At 42.7% G+C, this 16,975-nt stretch overlaps 1 protein-coding gene across 4 annotated transcripts in view; it reads right to left on the bottom strand.

Moving 5' to 3' along the window:
- The window catches only part of OGDHL (oxoglutarate dehydrogenase-like), a 136,215-nt gene that overhangs the window by 51,462 nt on the left and 67,778 nt on the right, over positions 1-16,975 (bottom strand). For all 4 annotated transcript variants that reach the window (XM_019502280.1, XM_019502278.1, XM_019502279.1 and 1 more), the window contains 4 exons: positions 9,201-9,380; positions 8,718-8,870; positions 5,725-5,827; positions 4,912-5,040 (listed from right to left, as the gene is read on the bottom strand). In XM_019502280.1, coding sequence (XP_019357825.1) covers positions 4,912-5,040; positions 5,725-5,827; positions 8,718-8,870; positions 9,201-9,380 — 565 coding nt within the window. The remainder of the gene's footprint in view (positions 1-4,911; positions 5,041-5,724; positions 5,828-8,717; positions 8,871-9,200; positions 9,381-16,975) is intronic.

Below are 16,975 nucleotides of genomic sequence, written 5' to 3'. Positions count from 1 at the left end.
ATATATATATATATATATATATATATATAGATGAGACTGTGCTTTAAATGCTGACTATGAGGGAGGCAGAATAAAATAGATAACTTACCAAATGCTGGCAATCAGGAAGTATACAATGTTAAGTAGAGGGGGGCAGGACAGGGGCTATAGATACCATTCTTAGTTTAGCAGGAGAAAATAAAAAGAGAGGAGTTTTTCAAAGACTATTTTGCAGCAGTACAAAAATAGGATATTCAGATCCAAATTTCTTTTCAAGTCTGCACTGCGTGGTGCTGTTTAGTAAGCAACAAAGTCAGATTAGGGCTGGTTGTAGTTATTTATTTATTTATTTTACTTTTTGGATTTTGGGGGATGCTGCAAAAAAAGCAGTAGAGGGTGGAGAAGAGGCAGAATTAAAAAAAACAAACCAGAAATGTGGAGAGAACAGAGTAAACCAGCTAACTGTATCTATTGTTTCTGAATTTTAAATGGGATGTGGATTCTCAAATGGGAACTTCATGCATCAACAGCTTTCCATGGGGAAGTTCTCATTACTTCTGGAGTCTTTACAGTTTCCTTGAAACTGGAAATTAGAGTTCAAGGTGCATGACTTTCACAGGGATTAAAACTGCACACAATGCACCTCAAATGAAAACACTATAAGCCTTTCCAGCTGCGAGTCATTTTATTCTGGTCTCTTTCTGCCTCTGCACCAATGCTGCTGCCTAAAAGTCCTAACATCCCTCCTTACAAAATATGCACATCACTCCCCATTCCTACCACCAGAACTTTGTCCTTGCCAAAGCTACAACGGACTTCTGAATATCCAAAGGTTTGATACAAAAATTACACTTTCCTGATCTCTTCTTTGTCTCCTGCCACTGTTCAAGATACATGACTCAATTGTTCCCTTAGTCTCATTCCATCTCCAAGTTGTCTTTCATGATGTTTACTCTACGTGAATATTTTAAGACCCCTTTAACTGTCTCAGTCTGCCAGGTTTTAACCCAATAGTCTCTTCCTTCAAAAAGGAACCTTTTCTAGAATATATGGGAATTAACTAGAAAAGCGTTCCCCTACTACAGCAGTGGTAGTAGCTTAACCTCAGTGACATAGATGTGATACCTTCCAACCTACATCACTAATTTCTAACCATGAAGTCTTCAGAGACTGATCTCATCTTTCACACCTGCCTGAATAGTATGATGTTGACAGTGTAAACACATAACCAGTTTTATGCAACTTGTGATATTTAAATCCACATCAAAACAAGATGGTTGCATGCTAAATGGAGAACATGATTATATCTGAGGAATGAATGCTGTATGGGACTCCTACATCTAATCCTTGATGACGAATTATAGTTAAACATCATTTATATTATATTAGAAATCATTTACATTAATTAATCAACAGTTGAACACATGCATTTAAGATGACTGAAAGTAATTAAATCTTATTTACATAAACACACTCCCACTCAAACATGAGTGTCAGATACCAAAAATTACTTCAGCTTTGAAAACAGCCATGTGGTGATTTACATTAAAGCAACATGGTGTGGCACTAAACATCCTAGGTCAAAAATGAACATTCCCAGGTAAAAGATCATCTGTCCATTAGAGTTCAGACAGGCTGGCTGTTTATTTCTCCAAAAGAGGAAGGCATTCACCTATTGATTTTATCCTGGAGAAAGGACACTGACAATATCTTCGTGGTGCACCCTCCATTTTAACTCCCCAACCAACCAACTTCTCCATTTTGGTGGCCTTTTCAACAATGTGAAAGTTCACAGATTAAGACCTACTATCTGTAGGGATTCCCTCAAAAAATGGAAAGCCGTGTGTTATATTGTGTGTTACTTATGGTATGTCTATACCAGTGGTTCTCAACCTTCTAAAACTCAAAGCACCCCTTGCAAAATGTAGGCTCTTGCTTTGTCTTGTTTTTTGAGAATGGAAAAAACCCCAAAGCCTGGGTAGTGCAGTTAGCAGTGCATTACACTTTTTGGAGATAGAATTTTCTCTGTTGCTGTAGGGAAGAGGGCTAGAAGCAATAGCTTCAAACTGCAGTACAGGAAATTTAGGTTGGAGATCTGAAAGAACTTCCTAACTATATGGTTGGTCAAGCATTAAAACAGGTTATCTTGAGAAACTGTGGAATCTCCAGCCCTGAAAATTTTCAAGAGCAGGTTAGACAGGCACTTGACTGGTATGATTTATTCAGGGTTGATCGTACCTTGTGCAAAGAGCTGGACTAGATGACCTCATGAAGTCCCTTCCAGCTGTACATTCCTATGATCCTATAACCTTAAATCTTCTATTGCCAAGAACTCAGAAACACCACAATAGGTTAGAGTATTTTGGACATAATGTATTACTATTTAAAATCTCTACCTATTTTGTGAATCTTAGGCAGCGTGTGCTAAAAGTGACCAGTACTTCACAGCACCCTAGTTGGAAGTCATTGGTCTACACTGATATTAAAGATTGACCTTGACCCTCAGCTTGAGCCACATGAACTACCACTCTCTGCACTGCTGCTACTGGGGCTGGATTTGGGCCATGCTCCATGCCTCAGTTTAGAACAGGGATGGAGCAAGTGTAAGGGTGGAGGGATTGAGGAGCAGAGGCTGGGTTAGGGGAGGAGCAGAGACAGGAGAGGAGCCCTGAGGCTGAGGAGGGAATAGGGGGCAGACGTAAGGGGCAGAAGTGACAGGCAGAAGCAGGGGGCAAAATGCTTGACCTCCCCATACTGAATGTCCCCCCCACTACCTGCTCTCTTGCAGCAGTGGCAGGGGTTGAATTAAAGACAACCCCCCAAAATTTAGATTCTTTACATAGAAAACTATAACCAATTTATATATTTTCCATGTGTAGAATCTAATTATTGGGGTGTCATCTTAAATTCAGACTCATGTTAGATTTGAGTAAATATGATATCACAGAGTTCTCTGTACGGCTCTTCTAAGAATCAGTTCAGCAGAGACGCTAGTGTTGCCATGGACTGGACTGTTGCTATGGGTCAAACTAAGTGCAGATGGTCAGCAGGTACGGACTAACAGCATGACTTTAAGGCTGATCCTAACAGTTGGTGTAGATACAGTTTTAGAGCTATCAAGGATTAATCAAGTTAGTCTGGTTTCCAAAAGGAGATGAACCTAAATTTCCTTCCATTCTCATCAGGTGTACAAGCAGTATTTTAAAATTAAATATCTGGCTCATGTTAATTAAAAAATTAAACAGTGTCACAACAATCCAGGGCCTCTTGCACAAGTGTAATGCAGACTTTTAAAAGTTAATATTATAATTGCTTCTGTTTAATATGCCTGCAAGTGAGAATTAGGAAACCCATTACCACTGCTTGTTACAACATTTAGTATGCCTGAAGGAACACAAGCACATACAAAGACCTATTCCAAATTCTGATATTATAAGGCTGTAAAATATGTATTTATTTCTTCGGGTTTTTTTGGACGGGTAAGTAGGAAAGGGAAGGAAATTATCTAGGCAGGTAGTCCAAGGTAGTCCCAGTCCTGCCTAAAAATATTTAGGCAGATGAACATTACATAGATAATTTCAGTTCCCTCAAAACCACAAGGTTCCAAAGAAAAGTATTTCTTTTAAAAAAGAAAGGACAGAAGTATTGTGATAAAGGAATATTAAATTGGTAGACAGAAGTCAGTAGACCCTTTGTTGCCACCTTCCCATAAAATCTCATGTACTGCTTTTACGCAAATTGCAGACAAACCTAAATTTAAGACAACCCCCCAACTATCAGATTGCAGACATGGAAAATTGGTGGGGGAAAATAACCTGCCCTATCCCCTTTGTCCCTCCCCACAACCTTGTCCCTTGATCCTCCGTGTCTATCCCCTGTCACCCCTTGCCAGTGCTTTCTTGTGCCTCCTACCACTTGCTCCCTTTTTGTGCCTGCAACCCCACCCCCCTTACCTTTGCACCCTCTCTTGCTCCGTCTCCACGGGAGGCATGGAGCATCCAGCTGGGCCAGGTAGTAACAGTGGTTCCAGCTTCAGCCCCTTGCCCAGCACTGCACACCCTTCTCCTGAGCTTCCCTTATACCGCATGCCCTTTCCCTGTGCTCCCTCTTGCACCATACACCCCTTCCCCACATGGGAGAAAGGGTATGCAGTGCTGGGGGGAAAATACAGTTGAAGAGGTGTGGGGGAAGGGACACTCCACATATCCCTTCCCCTGTGCCATTTCCCTGTGCTCCACATGTCCCTTTCCCTGGGCCTCCCCTTACTCTGTACCATCCTTTCCCCCCCACAATCCTCCCTCTGCCTTTTCCCGTGCTCCTCCCACACCATGCACACATCCCCATGCTCTCCCATGCACTCCCTACCTGCCACATAAACCATCCTAACTCACTTCAGGGCCACATCAGCTGCCTGCCTGGCCCATACTGGAGTCACAGAATCATAGAAGTAGGGTTGGAAGGGACCTTGTAGATCTTCAAGTCCGACCCCCCACCTGGGCAGGAGAAAAACCGGGCTCAAATGAGTCCAGCCAGGTAGGCATCAAGCCTCTTCTTAAAGACCCCCAAGGGTAGGAACCAGCACCACCTCCCTTGGAAGTTGGTTCCAGATCCTAGCCGCCCTGACTGTGAAGTAGTTCTTACGGATGTCTAATCTAAACCTACTCTCCAACAACTTGTGGCTGTTATTCCTTGTTATGGAATATAAGATGAGAGATTTCCCTCCACCATACTGAAGTGGGGGGGGGGGGGAGGACAACTCATCTTATATTCAAGTAAATACAGTATTAATTGCAAAGAAAGGTAACATGCTCCTTCCTCCCTTTTATCAGTTAATACACTTCAGAAGAGTGATTGATCAAGAGCTTATGTTCAGAAACTTAAGTATGAACAGAAAGTACCAATACTACATTAGAAACAAGAACTCCAGCTGACCTGTATGTATTTTGAAATCTTCAAGTGGCACAGAGCTGGCTACACTGCCAATGTGAGTCAGCATGTCTTCTGCAATGCCAGTAGGAGTACAAGTCATGCTTTTTGGTTCTCCATCCAAATTAAAGAAGCCTGGAAGGAGAAATTTTGTAAAACATTCCAGATGCTTGTTATTAAAATGAGCTAATTCTTAAGAAGTCTGCTTTTCATTTGTATTATTTTACATACTATAAAACCTGTTTTTAAAAAAAAAAATCAATGTCTGTAATGGTCAAGAGCCATTTTTCTAGCTTTTAAAATTAAATAAGAGGCTCGATTTAAAAGGTCTTCCATGAAATGATACTTGATCACACATGTACCCGATAGCTCAATTTTGCTTACTTTAATTTACAATGGGTGTAATTCACCTATCTCCAAAGGGTCAGCCAACACAGGGCACGGGCTCACTTTAGTTCACCAAAATATCTGTGGGAATGGGCAACTTCCCCCACTCCCACAAGGCATGTACCCCTACAGAAAAGTCATTTTTTCTTAACAGCACTGACTGGGGGGGAAAGGAAGAGGGGGTCCTCCTCCCTCCCAAAAAGTAGTAGTGAATTGCTCTGGACACACCCAGATTTAAAGATTTGCTGACAAATGCACTCTGCCCAACTCATCTGGTATGCTATGTTTCAGTCAGCATAAGTAAACAAGCGCTTCACTCAGCACAAGCACTGCCTGATAACATCAGTAAGAGTTGCAGGAATTTGGCACAAAATGGAAGTACAAATGTATCACTAACAAAGGTAGTAGGTTATTTGAAAGAACATATCTTACCAGGCCAAGGTGAATCAAGCCAGTGCTTAATATGTAGAATTTTTTTATCTTTAGATCTTGTATAAGCTTCTTCACAGATTCTATCATACTTTGCAATTTCTTCCTACAGGACAAATAATCTCCATATGAAGCAGGCAGACAGAATAAGCCCCTACTGTTTACAGAAATTGTATATTGTTCAAGTGTGAGAAAACCTTTTCATAATAGAGAGCTATTTACAAAATTCTAGTTTCTGTTCCCAATTACACCAGCTAAGAAATTCTCCTAGAGTCACTGCAGTTTATCTAGGACCAAACTCTGGTTCAGGCCTCCTAAGCATATTTATCCAATGCACAAGCTAACAGTTCAGTACTTAGGACAGATGCTACTGAATAAAAATTCAGCACTAAAACAACAGGTGGTATTCCAGACGAGAATAAAATAAGAACAACCAGACACATACATGTCTTGTAGTCATGCATATGCAAATCAAACTAAATCTCATGCTTCAAGATGTAGCATCACCACAGGAATTGGAAGTTTCACAAACACTCAATGGATCTTAGCTGCGCTGCTTGGGTAACCTGAAATGGTTCGGTACAATTCACACCTTAAGGCACAATACCAAGCTGTGAGTTTACCTACACTGAAAGCTAGAGATCCAATGACAGACTTGAATTAACTTAGCTAGCTATGGTACAGAGAACTGCACAGCTGCAGCAGCCTCTAGATAGGTTTGTGTAGCCCATCCTGCAGATGCTATACTGCTGTCTAGCTTAAAGACAACTTGAGTACATTTAGATGGGTTGCAGTAAGGGCCCTGGGATTGCAGCATTAACTCCTACTCATTGGGCAAGTCTACACTAGATGTTTTACTGTGCAGTAGACTAATCTACTGTGCAGCAAAGTGTCACCATATAACCATGTGCAACAGCTACTGAACAGTAAATTAAGCTAAGATGCAGTTTTCTACTACCTGTAAATAGAAGTAGTAGATTAACTCTGCATTAGCTACTATACAATACTGACTGTGCAGACAGCTGAAAGGGAGGAAATTGCTCCTGGTCAGCCCAAGTAGCAGGGGGGAGGGGTACCTGTCCCCTCCCCCACAGCTGTTTCCCAGCTTCCTACCCTAATCGGCCAATTGGGGCACAGGGCTGGGAAACAACTGTGGGGGAGGGGACACTTTCCCATCCCTGGGGCATGAGGCTGGGAAATGGCTGCCCTAGAGGTGGGACAGCTCCCTCCTCCTCTCCACCCCCCTCCTCACCCCTGTAGAGACCAGGCCTAACCATGGTGTCCCCTGCCAGCCTGGGGCTGGCACCCCGGGGAGCCTAGAGCTCCCTCAGCGTGCTGTAGAGGGGGTAGGGGAGAAGGGCAGGAGTAGCTCTGCTCCAAGCTGCTCCCAATGGGCACACGTGTAGATGCACTCTGTTACCTGTCGGCTCTGTGTTCCTGAGGGAGTCCTGGCACCCAGCTTGCTGAACTTACAAAGGACTTTTTCTGTTCTCACTCCCCCCCGCCAATCTACCCAGAACTAAGCAGAAGAAAAGTTTAATAGGCATCTGAGGCTGTACATTCCACAGATACATCACAAGCAGGTCCAGGGAGGTGATCCTTCCCCTCTATGCGGCGCTGGTCAGACCACAGTTGGAGTACTGTGTCCAGTTCTGGGGCCGCACTTCAAGAAGGATGTGGCTAGCATAGACAGCGTCCAGAAGAGGGCCACTCACATGGTCAAGGGGTCAGGTCCTACGAAGAGAGGCTAAAGGGCCTGAACCTATTCAGCCTCCACAAGAGACGGCTGAGAGGGTATCTGGTGGCCGTTTACAAGCTCACCGGGGGGCCAGCCGAAATTGGGCAAGACTGTTCCCCTGGGCACCACCGGGGATTACTAGGAATAACAGCCACAAATTTTTAGAAAGAAGGTTCAGGCTGAATATCAGGAGGCATTACTTCAGTTAGGGCTGCCAGGCTCTGGAACGGACTCCCAAGGAAGGTGGTGCTCTCTCCTACCTTGGGGGTCTTCAAGGAAGAGGCTAGATAGATATCTGGCTGGGGTGTTATGACCCCGGCACTTGTTCCTCCCCAGGGCAGGGGATTGGACCTGATGATCTGTTTAGGTCCCTTCCGACCCTAAGCACTATGATACTACAGTTATAGACAGTACAGATGCAGGCCCATGTGCTCCTGAAGATTTTGCTGCATCTCCACATGCTAAGCTGTGTTTGCTGCTGCTACGGTTAGTTCAGTTCATGAGCACAAGATTTACTTCCAAACACAAGGAGAAAAAAAACAACACACAAAACCAACCTAATAAGTTTAATTCTAGCCTGCAAAACAGTTTATTTTTTAAAACTTTGACAGTGGTTTAAATAAGTCTAGACATAATAATTTGTTTTACTACTCTGACAGGTAAGTAAACAGAGCCTATTGCATACAGCTGCTACTTTTAGATGTGGCAACAAGAAGCTCCTATGATTAACATGCAGTGTACACGATCATGAACATTCAGATATCACTTGACTAGACACTACCTGAATGGTATACTTTTAAGATCAAGGCAGAAAGGGTAATTTGGATTCCCTGCTTCTTCCCTCTTAGTCCTAACTCACTGTTTGTCAGTCTAAGGATAGAGGAGAACATGTTTTTCTAGTTAGTGTGCATTACTGAAATGCTATATAGCACATGGGGCAAACAGCGACCATGCAACAGGAGGACTTCATCGTAAATGCTCTAGCTTCAATTAGAGATAAATCTGCCTCTTTTTCAGTACTTAAGTAACTGAATTTAAAGATGGCAAACATTAAGTTAATCTCTTTCGACACTACTTCCCCCAATAATTGGATTTTCAATTTTATGTAAGACATAGCTAAAGTAAGTCAGAAAAAGTCAATGAGAGAAGGCAAAGAAGTCAAGGAAGAAGTAGTTAAGCTAACAGCATGTAATGAAACAGTCACTTCTTTCTGAAAACAACATCACAAACAGCCTTCCACTCTGCTGACATATTGTACCTCAAACTCCTGCAGTGTTACAGTCCCATCTGCAATCAGTTTGTCAGCATATTTCTTCAGCACTGGCACCTGCTTGTGGATCTGCTTGTACATCAGGGGCTGGGTGAACATGGGTTCATCCATTTCATTGTGGCCTCTCCTTCGGTAACAGACCTGCAGAGAGAGGGCAGTAAGGAATCTAAGCTATTCACATGTACTGCTTTCTTGATATATAGTGCTTAGGACATTAAAATAACAGCTTCTGCAGAAGCTAAGAGATATTCACATTAGTATTAATTTCTAAGAAGGCAGCATCTGGTACAATGGGACCTTTGTCTTGAGGCCTCTAAGCAGTACTGCAATATAAGGTGAGGAAATTCTTATTGCTCACATCTAAACAGAATGTGCTCAGTCATATGTAAAGCTGACAGTCATTAACCAGTTTGATGATATTTATGTACTGTAATTAACACAGTAAAAAGTTAAGACTAATCCACTACTTACTAAGTCTACAACCACATCTTTATTGAATGTATTTCTCCATTCTGCAGCTACGTTGCACACATACATCACTGCTTCAGGGTCATCAGCATTCACATGGAAAATGGGTGCATTGACTACACGAGCAACATCAGTGGGGTACGGAGAGGAGCGGGCCATTCGGGGATCTGTGGTGAAGCCAATCTAAAAAGAGGAGAGTCAATAAGGCAGAAAAGGAAACCAAGTTATTAGCCTTCAATGTTTTTGCTCTAATCTAAAGCATCTGAGGTTTGAATTTAATACAGTGAACTTATTTACCCAACAGTATCACATGCTTTCTGTCAGATAAAAAGCAAGTTAGTTTAAAGGCTGGTTTTAATGTTGTGACAGTTTCTAATGAGCTTATTTTCTTCCCATGAAGTTTGTATCTCCTCCCCCAAGCACCACTGTAACAGGGACTCAGGCAGGAGCCCTGTTAGTTAGACAGGGTCGGGCAGGATTGACCCGACAATGAACTCTGTCAGGTGGTGGACATTACACACCTGGAAAAGTTTTGCATGATTAGCCTACGAAAATCGGGCAGGGGGGATAAAAGACGGCAGCGGGGCACAAGAAGATAAATGAGGAGTGACAGAGACTCCAGAGGGGAAAGAAGAAACCAACCTGCAATCCAGAAGAATGCCAGGAGTGCAGGACTTCAGGAGCGGCAGCAAGTCAATCTTAGAGGGAGATTACTTTGAGGAGAAACTGAGCTGCACTGGTGAGTGCAGGAAGACACTGAGGCACCAGGAGGCGGGTGCCGGGAACTGAGATAGAGCCCTCTCAGATAAAGTACAGGGTGCGGGTAGAAGCTAACCTCAAGCCTTGACCCCACTAGGACAATTATAACCAAAGATGGAGAGACAGGTTGGGAGAGAGCAGCAGGAAATCACTCTTGGCAAGGGAGGCCTGCAGAGAAAGAGAGATGTGGGAAATGCTCACCGCCAATGAGGTAATTAGCAGCAGAGACTGCTTGCAAAGTAGCTACAAAGTATCCAGTGCAGAGATTCTTCATTTGTAACACAGACGACCCTCACCAATGAAGTAATTGGTGACATAGCTATTGCTGTACCACTTTACTTTAGAACTAAACTAACACTGTGAACTTTAACACCGGGGTGGCATTTATCTATCGCAACCATCAAAGAACACTGATCTCCTTGCTTTTCTTCCCAATCCAAGTCATGGCAGACAAGTACAGAGAGGAGACGAAGATAAAAATGCAGAACCCTCTCACAAAGTGGTGCATTGGCCGGGAACATCTTCAGTTATCCCAGGAATAACCTTCAGACACTTCCAGGAGGGATAGAGTCCATGGATACTGCTAGGGGCTCCTTTTTTAACAGGGGTAGGTGAGTAACCCACTAGTCACACACCAAGTAAAACTCAAGTGCCAGTCTTTATTACAAGGAAAAGTTAATAACATACATAAAAATGATTATAACAAGTTTTGAGCTGCAAGCATGTCGGGCTGGAGGAAAGGCACTTCACACCTTATCCCCAGTTGTTACCTGATAGGTTTTGGGAATCCCACCCTGCATCCAGGGTGGCAAGACTGCCTTCTTTATTGGGTTCTTAGCCTTGTCCTCCTCAAAGCAGTTTCAGCTGGGACCTAACTCTTTTTAACTTAAGTACCTTGCAACAGATGCATTAGGTCATAGCCTCTGGGTTCTGCAACACTGACCCCCTTTTTGGGGTGTCAGGTTGGCCTCCTTCCAGAGGCCTTTCTGGGTTAGGCCTGATTCGGGCCTAACAATTCTCCTGTGATCAGTTGCATCTGCATATATTCGTGCTGATTAAAATTGCGCAGGGTAACATACCCATTGACATAATTTGTTAGACCTTTGATTTTTTTTTAATACAATTTTTGAGCATAGCAAGTAATCATGCATATTAGCAGACATAAAACTATAATACATAGCAGCACAATTACTATAGGCTATATTATTAGATTTATTAATCTTGTTCAGGTGGGGCTATATTTTAAGAAAATATTATATTAGTGATGTTTGGATACTGATTTTAATTTTGTAGTTAATTTTAGTTTGTCCTTTTGATGGACGATATGCAGACTTGCTTGCTTTTTTTTTACTTAGAGTATTATTATAGGCTTTAAGCATTTTTTTAAATTTGTTTAATTGCCGATACACAGCTTTTTAAGATGGATTTAATGAAACTGTTTAATTTACTGGAAACATTTTTGCCATTGCTTGTGACGGGGAGTAAGTTGTTTGGGCATATATATGCCCTATACTTTTAATTGTTGTCGCATTGTAGCGATACTTTTTTACGGAAGGCTGGGAAACATTTTTATTGTTCTAGGTCACAGGGCCTACTGAAGCTACACACAAGCACCCGATGGCGTTATTGATTACCATGGTACTTTGATTGAAAATACTATTTAACACGCAATTATCAACACTATCTTGGTGCAGCCGACAAGGGTCTATCAAGAAGTTTTTTTGATAATACATTTACTTATTTTGTCCCCATTGTTTATATTTTCTAGGGTTTAGAAGTTTTCTCGACTGAGTTAATTATTTGGCCAGAGATTGAGGGGCCTAAATTTTTCCTGCTAATACTATGGGGACGGGAATGTACTCATATAGAAGCCAGACTTTCGTTTCTATTTTTACTGATTTGACATGGATATACTCTTTTAGTGGTGTTTTGATTCTTGATGATATTACTTTAGCGAAGAGAGGTTTACACTTTGGGCACTACTTTACATAAGAATTTGAAATGACCGCTGGTTCTCCAGATTTAACTTAAGAGTGTTTGTTTTTTATATTGGTGTAACGCAAAAGTTTGCATGGTAATACAAGCTATAGCCGAGCTTGTTTCACTTTCAAGGTTCTTTGCTTTTTTTTATTATTGCTTCTGGATGGATTGCATTTGTCTGAGGGGCTGTACCACCATGGTTAGTGTTTTGACGTGGTTCTCTTGGTATTCTGCATTTGCCACAATTTGGCTTTTTAGCGCCTATTGGGTAAGTTGTCCCATTTTGGCAAGCTTATTTCTTACAACTTTTATATTTATTGAATTTAGTGCTGCTTCTGCTGTTCCTAGTGTTCTCAGGATGGTAGAAGCGTCTCTCCACACCCTGCGATGGGTACCGGAGTTTTTTGGCCAAGCAGAGAGAACGGGTTCCGCTCATTAATTGCACCAGGGGTGCAATTTGGTAACATTGACTTTTTATTGTAAGATTATAATTTTCTTTTTTTTAAGAATACCGAGGGAAACGCTACAAAAGTTTTTGGGACTTTAGACCCCATGGTGGTGGGGATCTCTTCTGGGTAGGTGGGATTTACTGAAATTTAAAGAGATTACTTCTTTATTTGTTAACTTTTGTTTTTGCCCATCTGTTAAGCTTTTTTTTTTTTTTTTTTTCTTTTCCTTTTTACTACACAAAGTGTCTCATACCTTTGTTGGGATGGGGCGCCTTTCGGGTCAACTATTTTTGATAGAATTTACAATTTCAGCAAACATTAACACAAAATTTACTTTGAGTCCACTGCGTGCGGTATGTTTGTAGTTGCCTTTAGTGAAGTTGAGTGCCTTTTGCCCTGGTGTGTTGAAATTTTTTGATTTTGCTGACATAGTCTTTATCATGGGTCAATAAAGACTAATTAGTTCCTGGAAGAGTTGAGATCTTATAGTGGAATGTGATATTTTTTCAGGAGTTAGAGACATGTATTTCCCGATGGGTGTTTCCCCAGATCTGGGGTCTTTTAGTCTTGGTCGTGGTAACCTACATGTACCAGTGTGCTTTGTAGGGACTCTGGATGGAGCCAGCCAGTTGCTAAACTGAAAGCCAGTTGGTGTAATTAGGTTTTATAGTAGCATTTTAGATTTTATACAAATGCATTTTTTTTATACGAATCCTTGACAGGCCACGGGGGGGCAAGAGACATTGGGCCAGGTAGCTAGTAGCGATTGCATTTCGGTGGCCACGTTTTAGTACTTTTTTTTAATGTTCACTCTTTTACCATTCAGAACCAGGGGGGTGATTTCAACGTTGTATTCAGGAGTTTGGACCTACTGGCTTTTTAGGAGAGTTGGGGAGGGGGTTTTGGAAGGGGTTACTTACTGGGTCAGCTGCTTCTAACTTTATTAGTTTTATTACAAGCAGTAGTACTTTGGCCTTCATGGTGATTTTTGGAAAACAACTGTTTGGTTAGATGGAATTCAATATTTAGTGGTAGGGGTTCCTACCAATACCGTGTTTCTCTGGCTCCAGACTAGAACTAGGCTTCTTAAATTTTTTTTTTTTTTTTTTGTCCTGGACGGACATGAAATTTTACTTGAGTTCTTACTGGAGGCCAGCGAGATTGGTTCAAATCTTTGTTTTAAGGCCAGCTCCACTTTTTTACACTGATATTTGGGGGGGGTCGGCCCATTATTTGGGCGAAAGGGCTTGTTCTCCATTTCTATGCTTTAGTTCGTAGGGCCCGTAGTACCCAGGGGACTTGCTGAACTCTTTTTTAAACTTTTTGAGCGATATTCAATTTTCTTTTTATTTCTTGATTTAAGCGCTCCACTTCTTCCTGACCTTGCGGATGGTAGGGAATACCGAAGCGGTGCTTTATATTTCTTTTTTTACACTACTGCGCTACTCCAGAATTTTTCAAGTGAGACCTATTGTTTGTTTTTAAACAGCGAGGTTTTCCAAAACGAACTTTTAACTCTCTCAGAGTTCACAGTACTATATCTTCAGTAGCCTTGGCCGTAGGCCACATTTTTGGCCAGCCTGTGGCTACATCCACTGCTACCAAGATATATATTTTTTTTCTTACTGGGTTTTAGTGGGCCTATAAAATCCATTTGCCACTCCTCCCCAGGCTTTAGTACCCGAACATTTGCTCTTTCTGTTCCAGGGTATGGGGATCGTCAGTGGGTGCTGCAGGCCAGAGATTTTTTTTTTTTTATGGCTTGCTGTACCTCCAACTTGGTAGTATTTTTCTCTTCTTGCTGGAGCCTTTTTCACATTCCTTTTTTTCCCTCATGCATGCACTGCCCGTGCCTCTTCCAGAGAACTAACAATGGAAGGGCGAGTTAAGGAGTTTGCCTGGGCATTTGCACGTGCCTTGAGTGAATCATCCTTCTGATTGAGGCCACCTTGATCTGGTCCTTCATTTTTTAAATGTGTTCCCAAATTTCCATTTTTTAGACTGGCCTTCTCTTTAAATGCCAGCCAGCCTTTTCCCAATAGGGGATTCATTCACTAGCTCCCTTGGCACACACCCAACTATCAGTGTACACCTTTACTTCTTCTTAACCTTGCCTGATTTCATAGGTGATTGCTTTTTTTACTGCTTTCAACTCCACAAGCTGAGCACTTGAGCCCCTTTATATCCCTTCTTTTATATTTTTTTTGAGAAAGGGCAATACCAGGCTTAAACTGCTACTAGGCCTTCAGCTGCCCCGTTGGTAAACAGGGCATGGGGGTCGGTTGGGTCAAAGCTCTCAGCAAGCTTTATGGGGTTCATAGTTTCTTCATCCGCAGGGGCCTTTAACCATGGGAGTACAGGGTTCTTTAGTATACCCCCCGCCTTTCCATGTGGGTACTTTGCCAGTTGTAAGCTTCACTTTAACCACCAAGTTTGGTGGGGGGATCCCACAGGTGGGCCTTTTTTTTAGGGCTGTTAGAATCCCAGGTTGCGTTCAAATCTGTAAAGGAGCTTCTCTTACCAATCTTTTTCCCTTTTTTAATTCAAAAACTACTGCCAACATTTTCTTTTGCAAAGGCTCGTAATGAGCCTTCACATTGGATAAAACCCGACTTTAGGCCCCCAACAATTTCCACTTATCTTATTTTCATTGGCTTTGCTGGTATAGCACTGCGCTGATGGTGTTCTCCCAGACTTCTGCCTCTAAATACTTAGGGGTGCTGGGGTCTGGAGCAAGTAAAGGTGGGCTTTCTAATATGGCCTGCAGCATTTCCTGAGTCCTTCGATTTTTCTCCCCCCACTTTCACTGCTTATCTTTGACTTTCAGTGCTTGATATAGCGGGTGGGCCAATGCTGCAAAATCGGGGACCGCCACTCAGCACCAACCCATCAGAACCAGCTGGGACTGTAGCTTTTTTGGAGAACGGGGCAGGGGGAGTTGGGCTAATGCCTCCTTGGTCTGTGCCAAGATCCTCAAACCCTGGGCATCTAGCTGCATTCTTAGGTATGACTGCATTCTTAAGGTACAACTGAGCATTGAACCCATTGAACCCTTTTCAAAGTTTGCAGCACCCTGCGAGAAATATCCGCACACTCTTCAGGAGTGTTTGACCAAATTAGTATGTCATCCACGTAGCTTTGAACCTGTGGCTGGGACTTTAGTGCCTTTTGCACTTGCTGGTGTGCTGAGATTGGCGAGTTGTACCACCCTTGGGGTAGGCGCAACAGCTGGTACTGTTTTTCTCTGAACATAAAAGCAAAAATATCCCAATCATTTTCCCACACGCAGATTGCCCAGAAACAGTTTGAAATGTTAATTATTGTGAAATGGGAGGCACCTGCTTTTTGGGCCATGTCCCACATTTTGGGCAGAGTACTTACTACTGGACCTAGTTTCTTTGTTTTCTTATTTACTTTTTGATAGTTTATTACCATCCTCCGTTTTTTTACTAGCCTTACGCATGGACTATAAAGGGGAGTTTCACTGGGAGATAGTGGGCTCCACTAACCTGGCTTGCAATAGCCTCTGAAGCATCTTTCTTACTTTCTCTTCAGCCTCAGGCCTCGGGGTAAGGGCGCACAAAATATGGTTTTACTTCCTTCTCCAATTTAACTCAGACCTCCTTTCTGGTATTTTCCATACCTCATTTTGATTGAACCCAAGGCCCAAACTTTGACATTGGGTCTACCTTTCCAAAGGCCATCACCCTCCGGTGAGGGCCAATTATACAATGGCTCAGGACAGTGGTTCCCAATATTCATAGTGGATGGTGAGTAGTGGTCATGACTGTGAAGACCTCTCACCTTCTGAGCTTTACTACTGCTTCAATTTCTCTTTCCCGGATTGCCCCTTCCCCTACTTCCTTTAGTACAACAGGGTGCCTCCCCTTGAGGGGGGGTGCTTGTATTGGAAAATCATGACTTCAGCTCCTGTGTCCATGAGGAACCACCCAGCTAGCTGGGCCCCTTGAACCTGACTTTGAGCAGACAAATACCCCCTTGAATCCTCAGGGACTCGCCTGATCAAGATCAAGGGAGGGGGTGTCCCTTGTCTCTCCTCCCCGGGGCCTGCCTATGTTAAATCTAGGAGCAAGTTTTTTAACTCAGGATATAGCCCAGTTTCTGTATCAAGCTCCTCAGCGGGGGGAGCTGTAGGGACAGTCGGGGCCATAGCTGGGGTAACAGCTGTGGCCTCACAGCTGTTTTTATCCTTCCCCCTGAGGTTCTTCTCTTTCTAAAGTCGATATAATTTACCAGTGGGCTTTCCATCAATTTTTTCTAATGGGATGCCTGCCTTTCTAAGCTTGCTTCAAAGTTGGCGGTGGGGAATCATCATCTTCTTTGCTGATATTTCTTTTACTATTGCTACCTGTTTTGATTTAGGGTATTCCCCGGCCAAATTGATCACAGTTTGCAACTTCCGGATACTGTCTTTCACTGAACGGTTGATCTAATTATCATAACATTGCATCAAGAGACCATGCAAGGGACCTGTCCCCTTGCGAAGGGTACTTGCCCAGGCGGTCTTCTTTTACAATAACTTTGGGGGGGGGGGGGGTTTTTAAACTGATAGAAAAATGGTGTTTCAAG

This window comes from Gavialis gangeticus, unplaced genomic scaffold (assembly GCF_001723915.1).
Source record: "Gavialis gangeticus isolate Ggan-Ray unplaced genomic scaffold, GavGan_comp1, whole genome shotgun sequence".
Classification (NCBI taxonomy): Eukaryota; Metazoa; Chordata; order Crocodylia; family Gavialidae; genus Gavialis; species Gavialis gangeticus.
The sequence above is the reverse complement of the archived record's forward strand: the minus strand, read 5'-3'. Positions and strand labels throughout refer to the sequence as shown.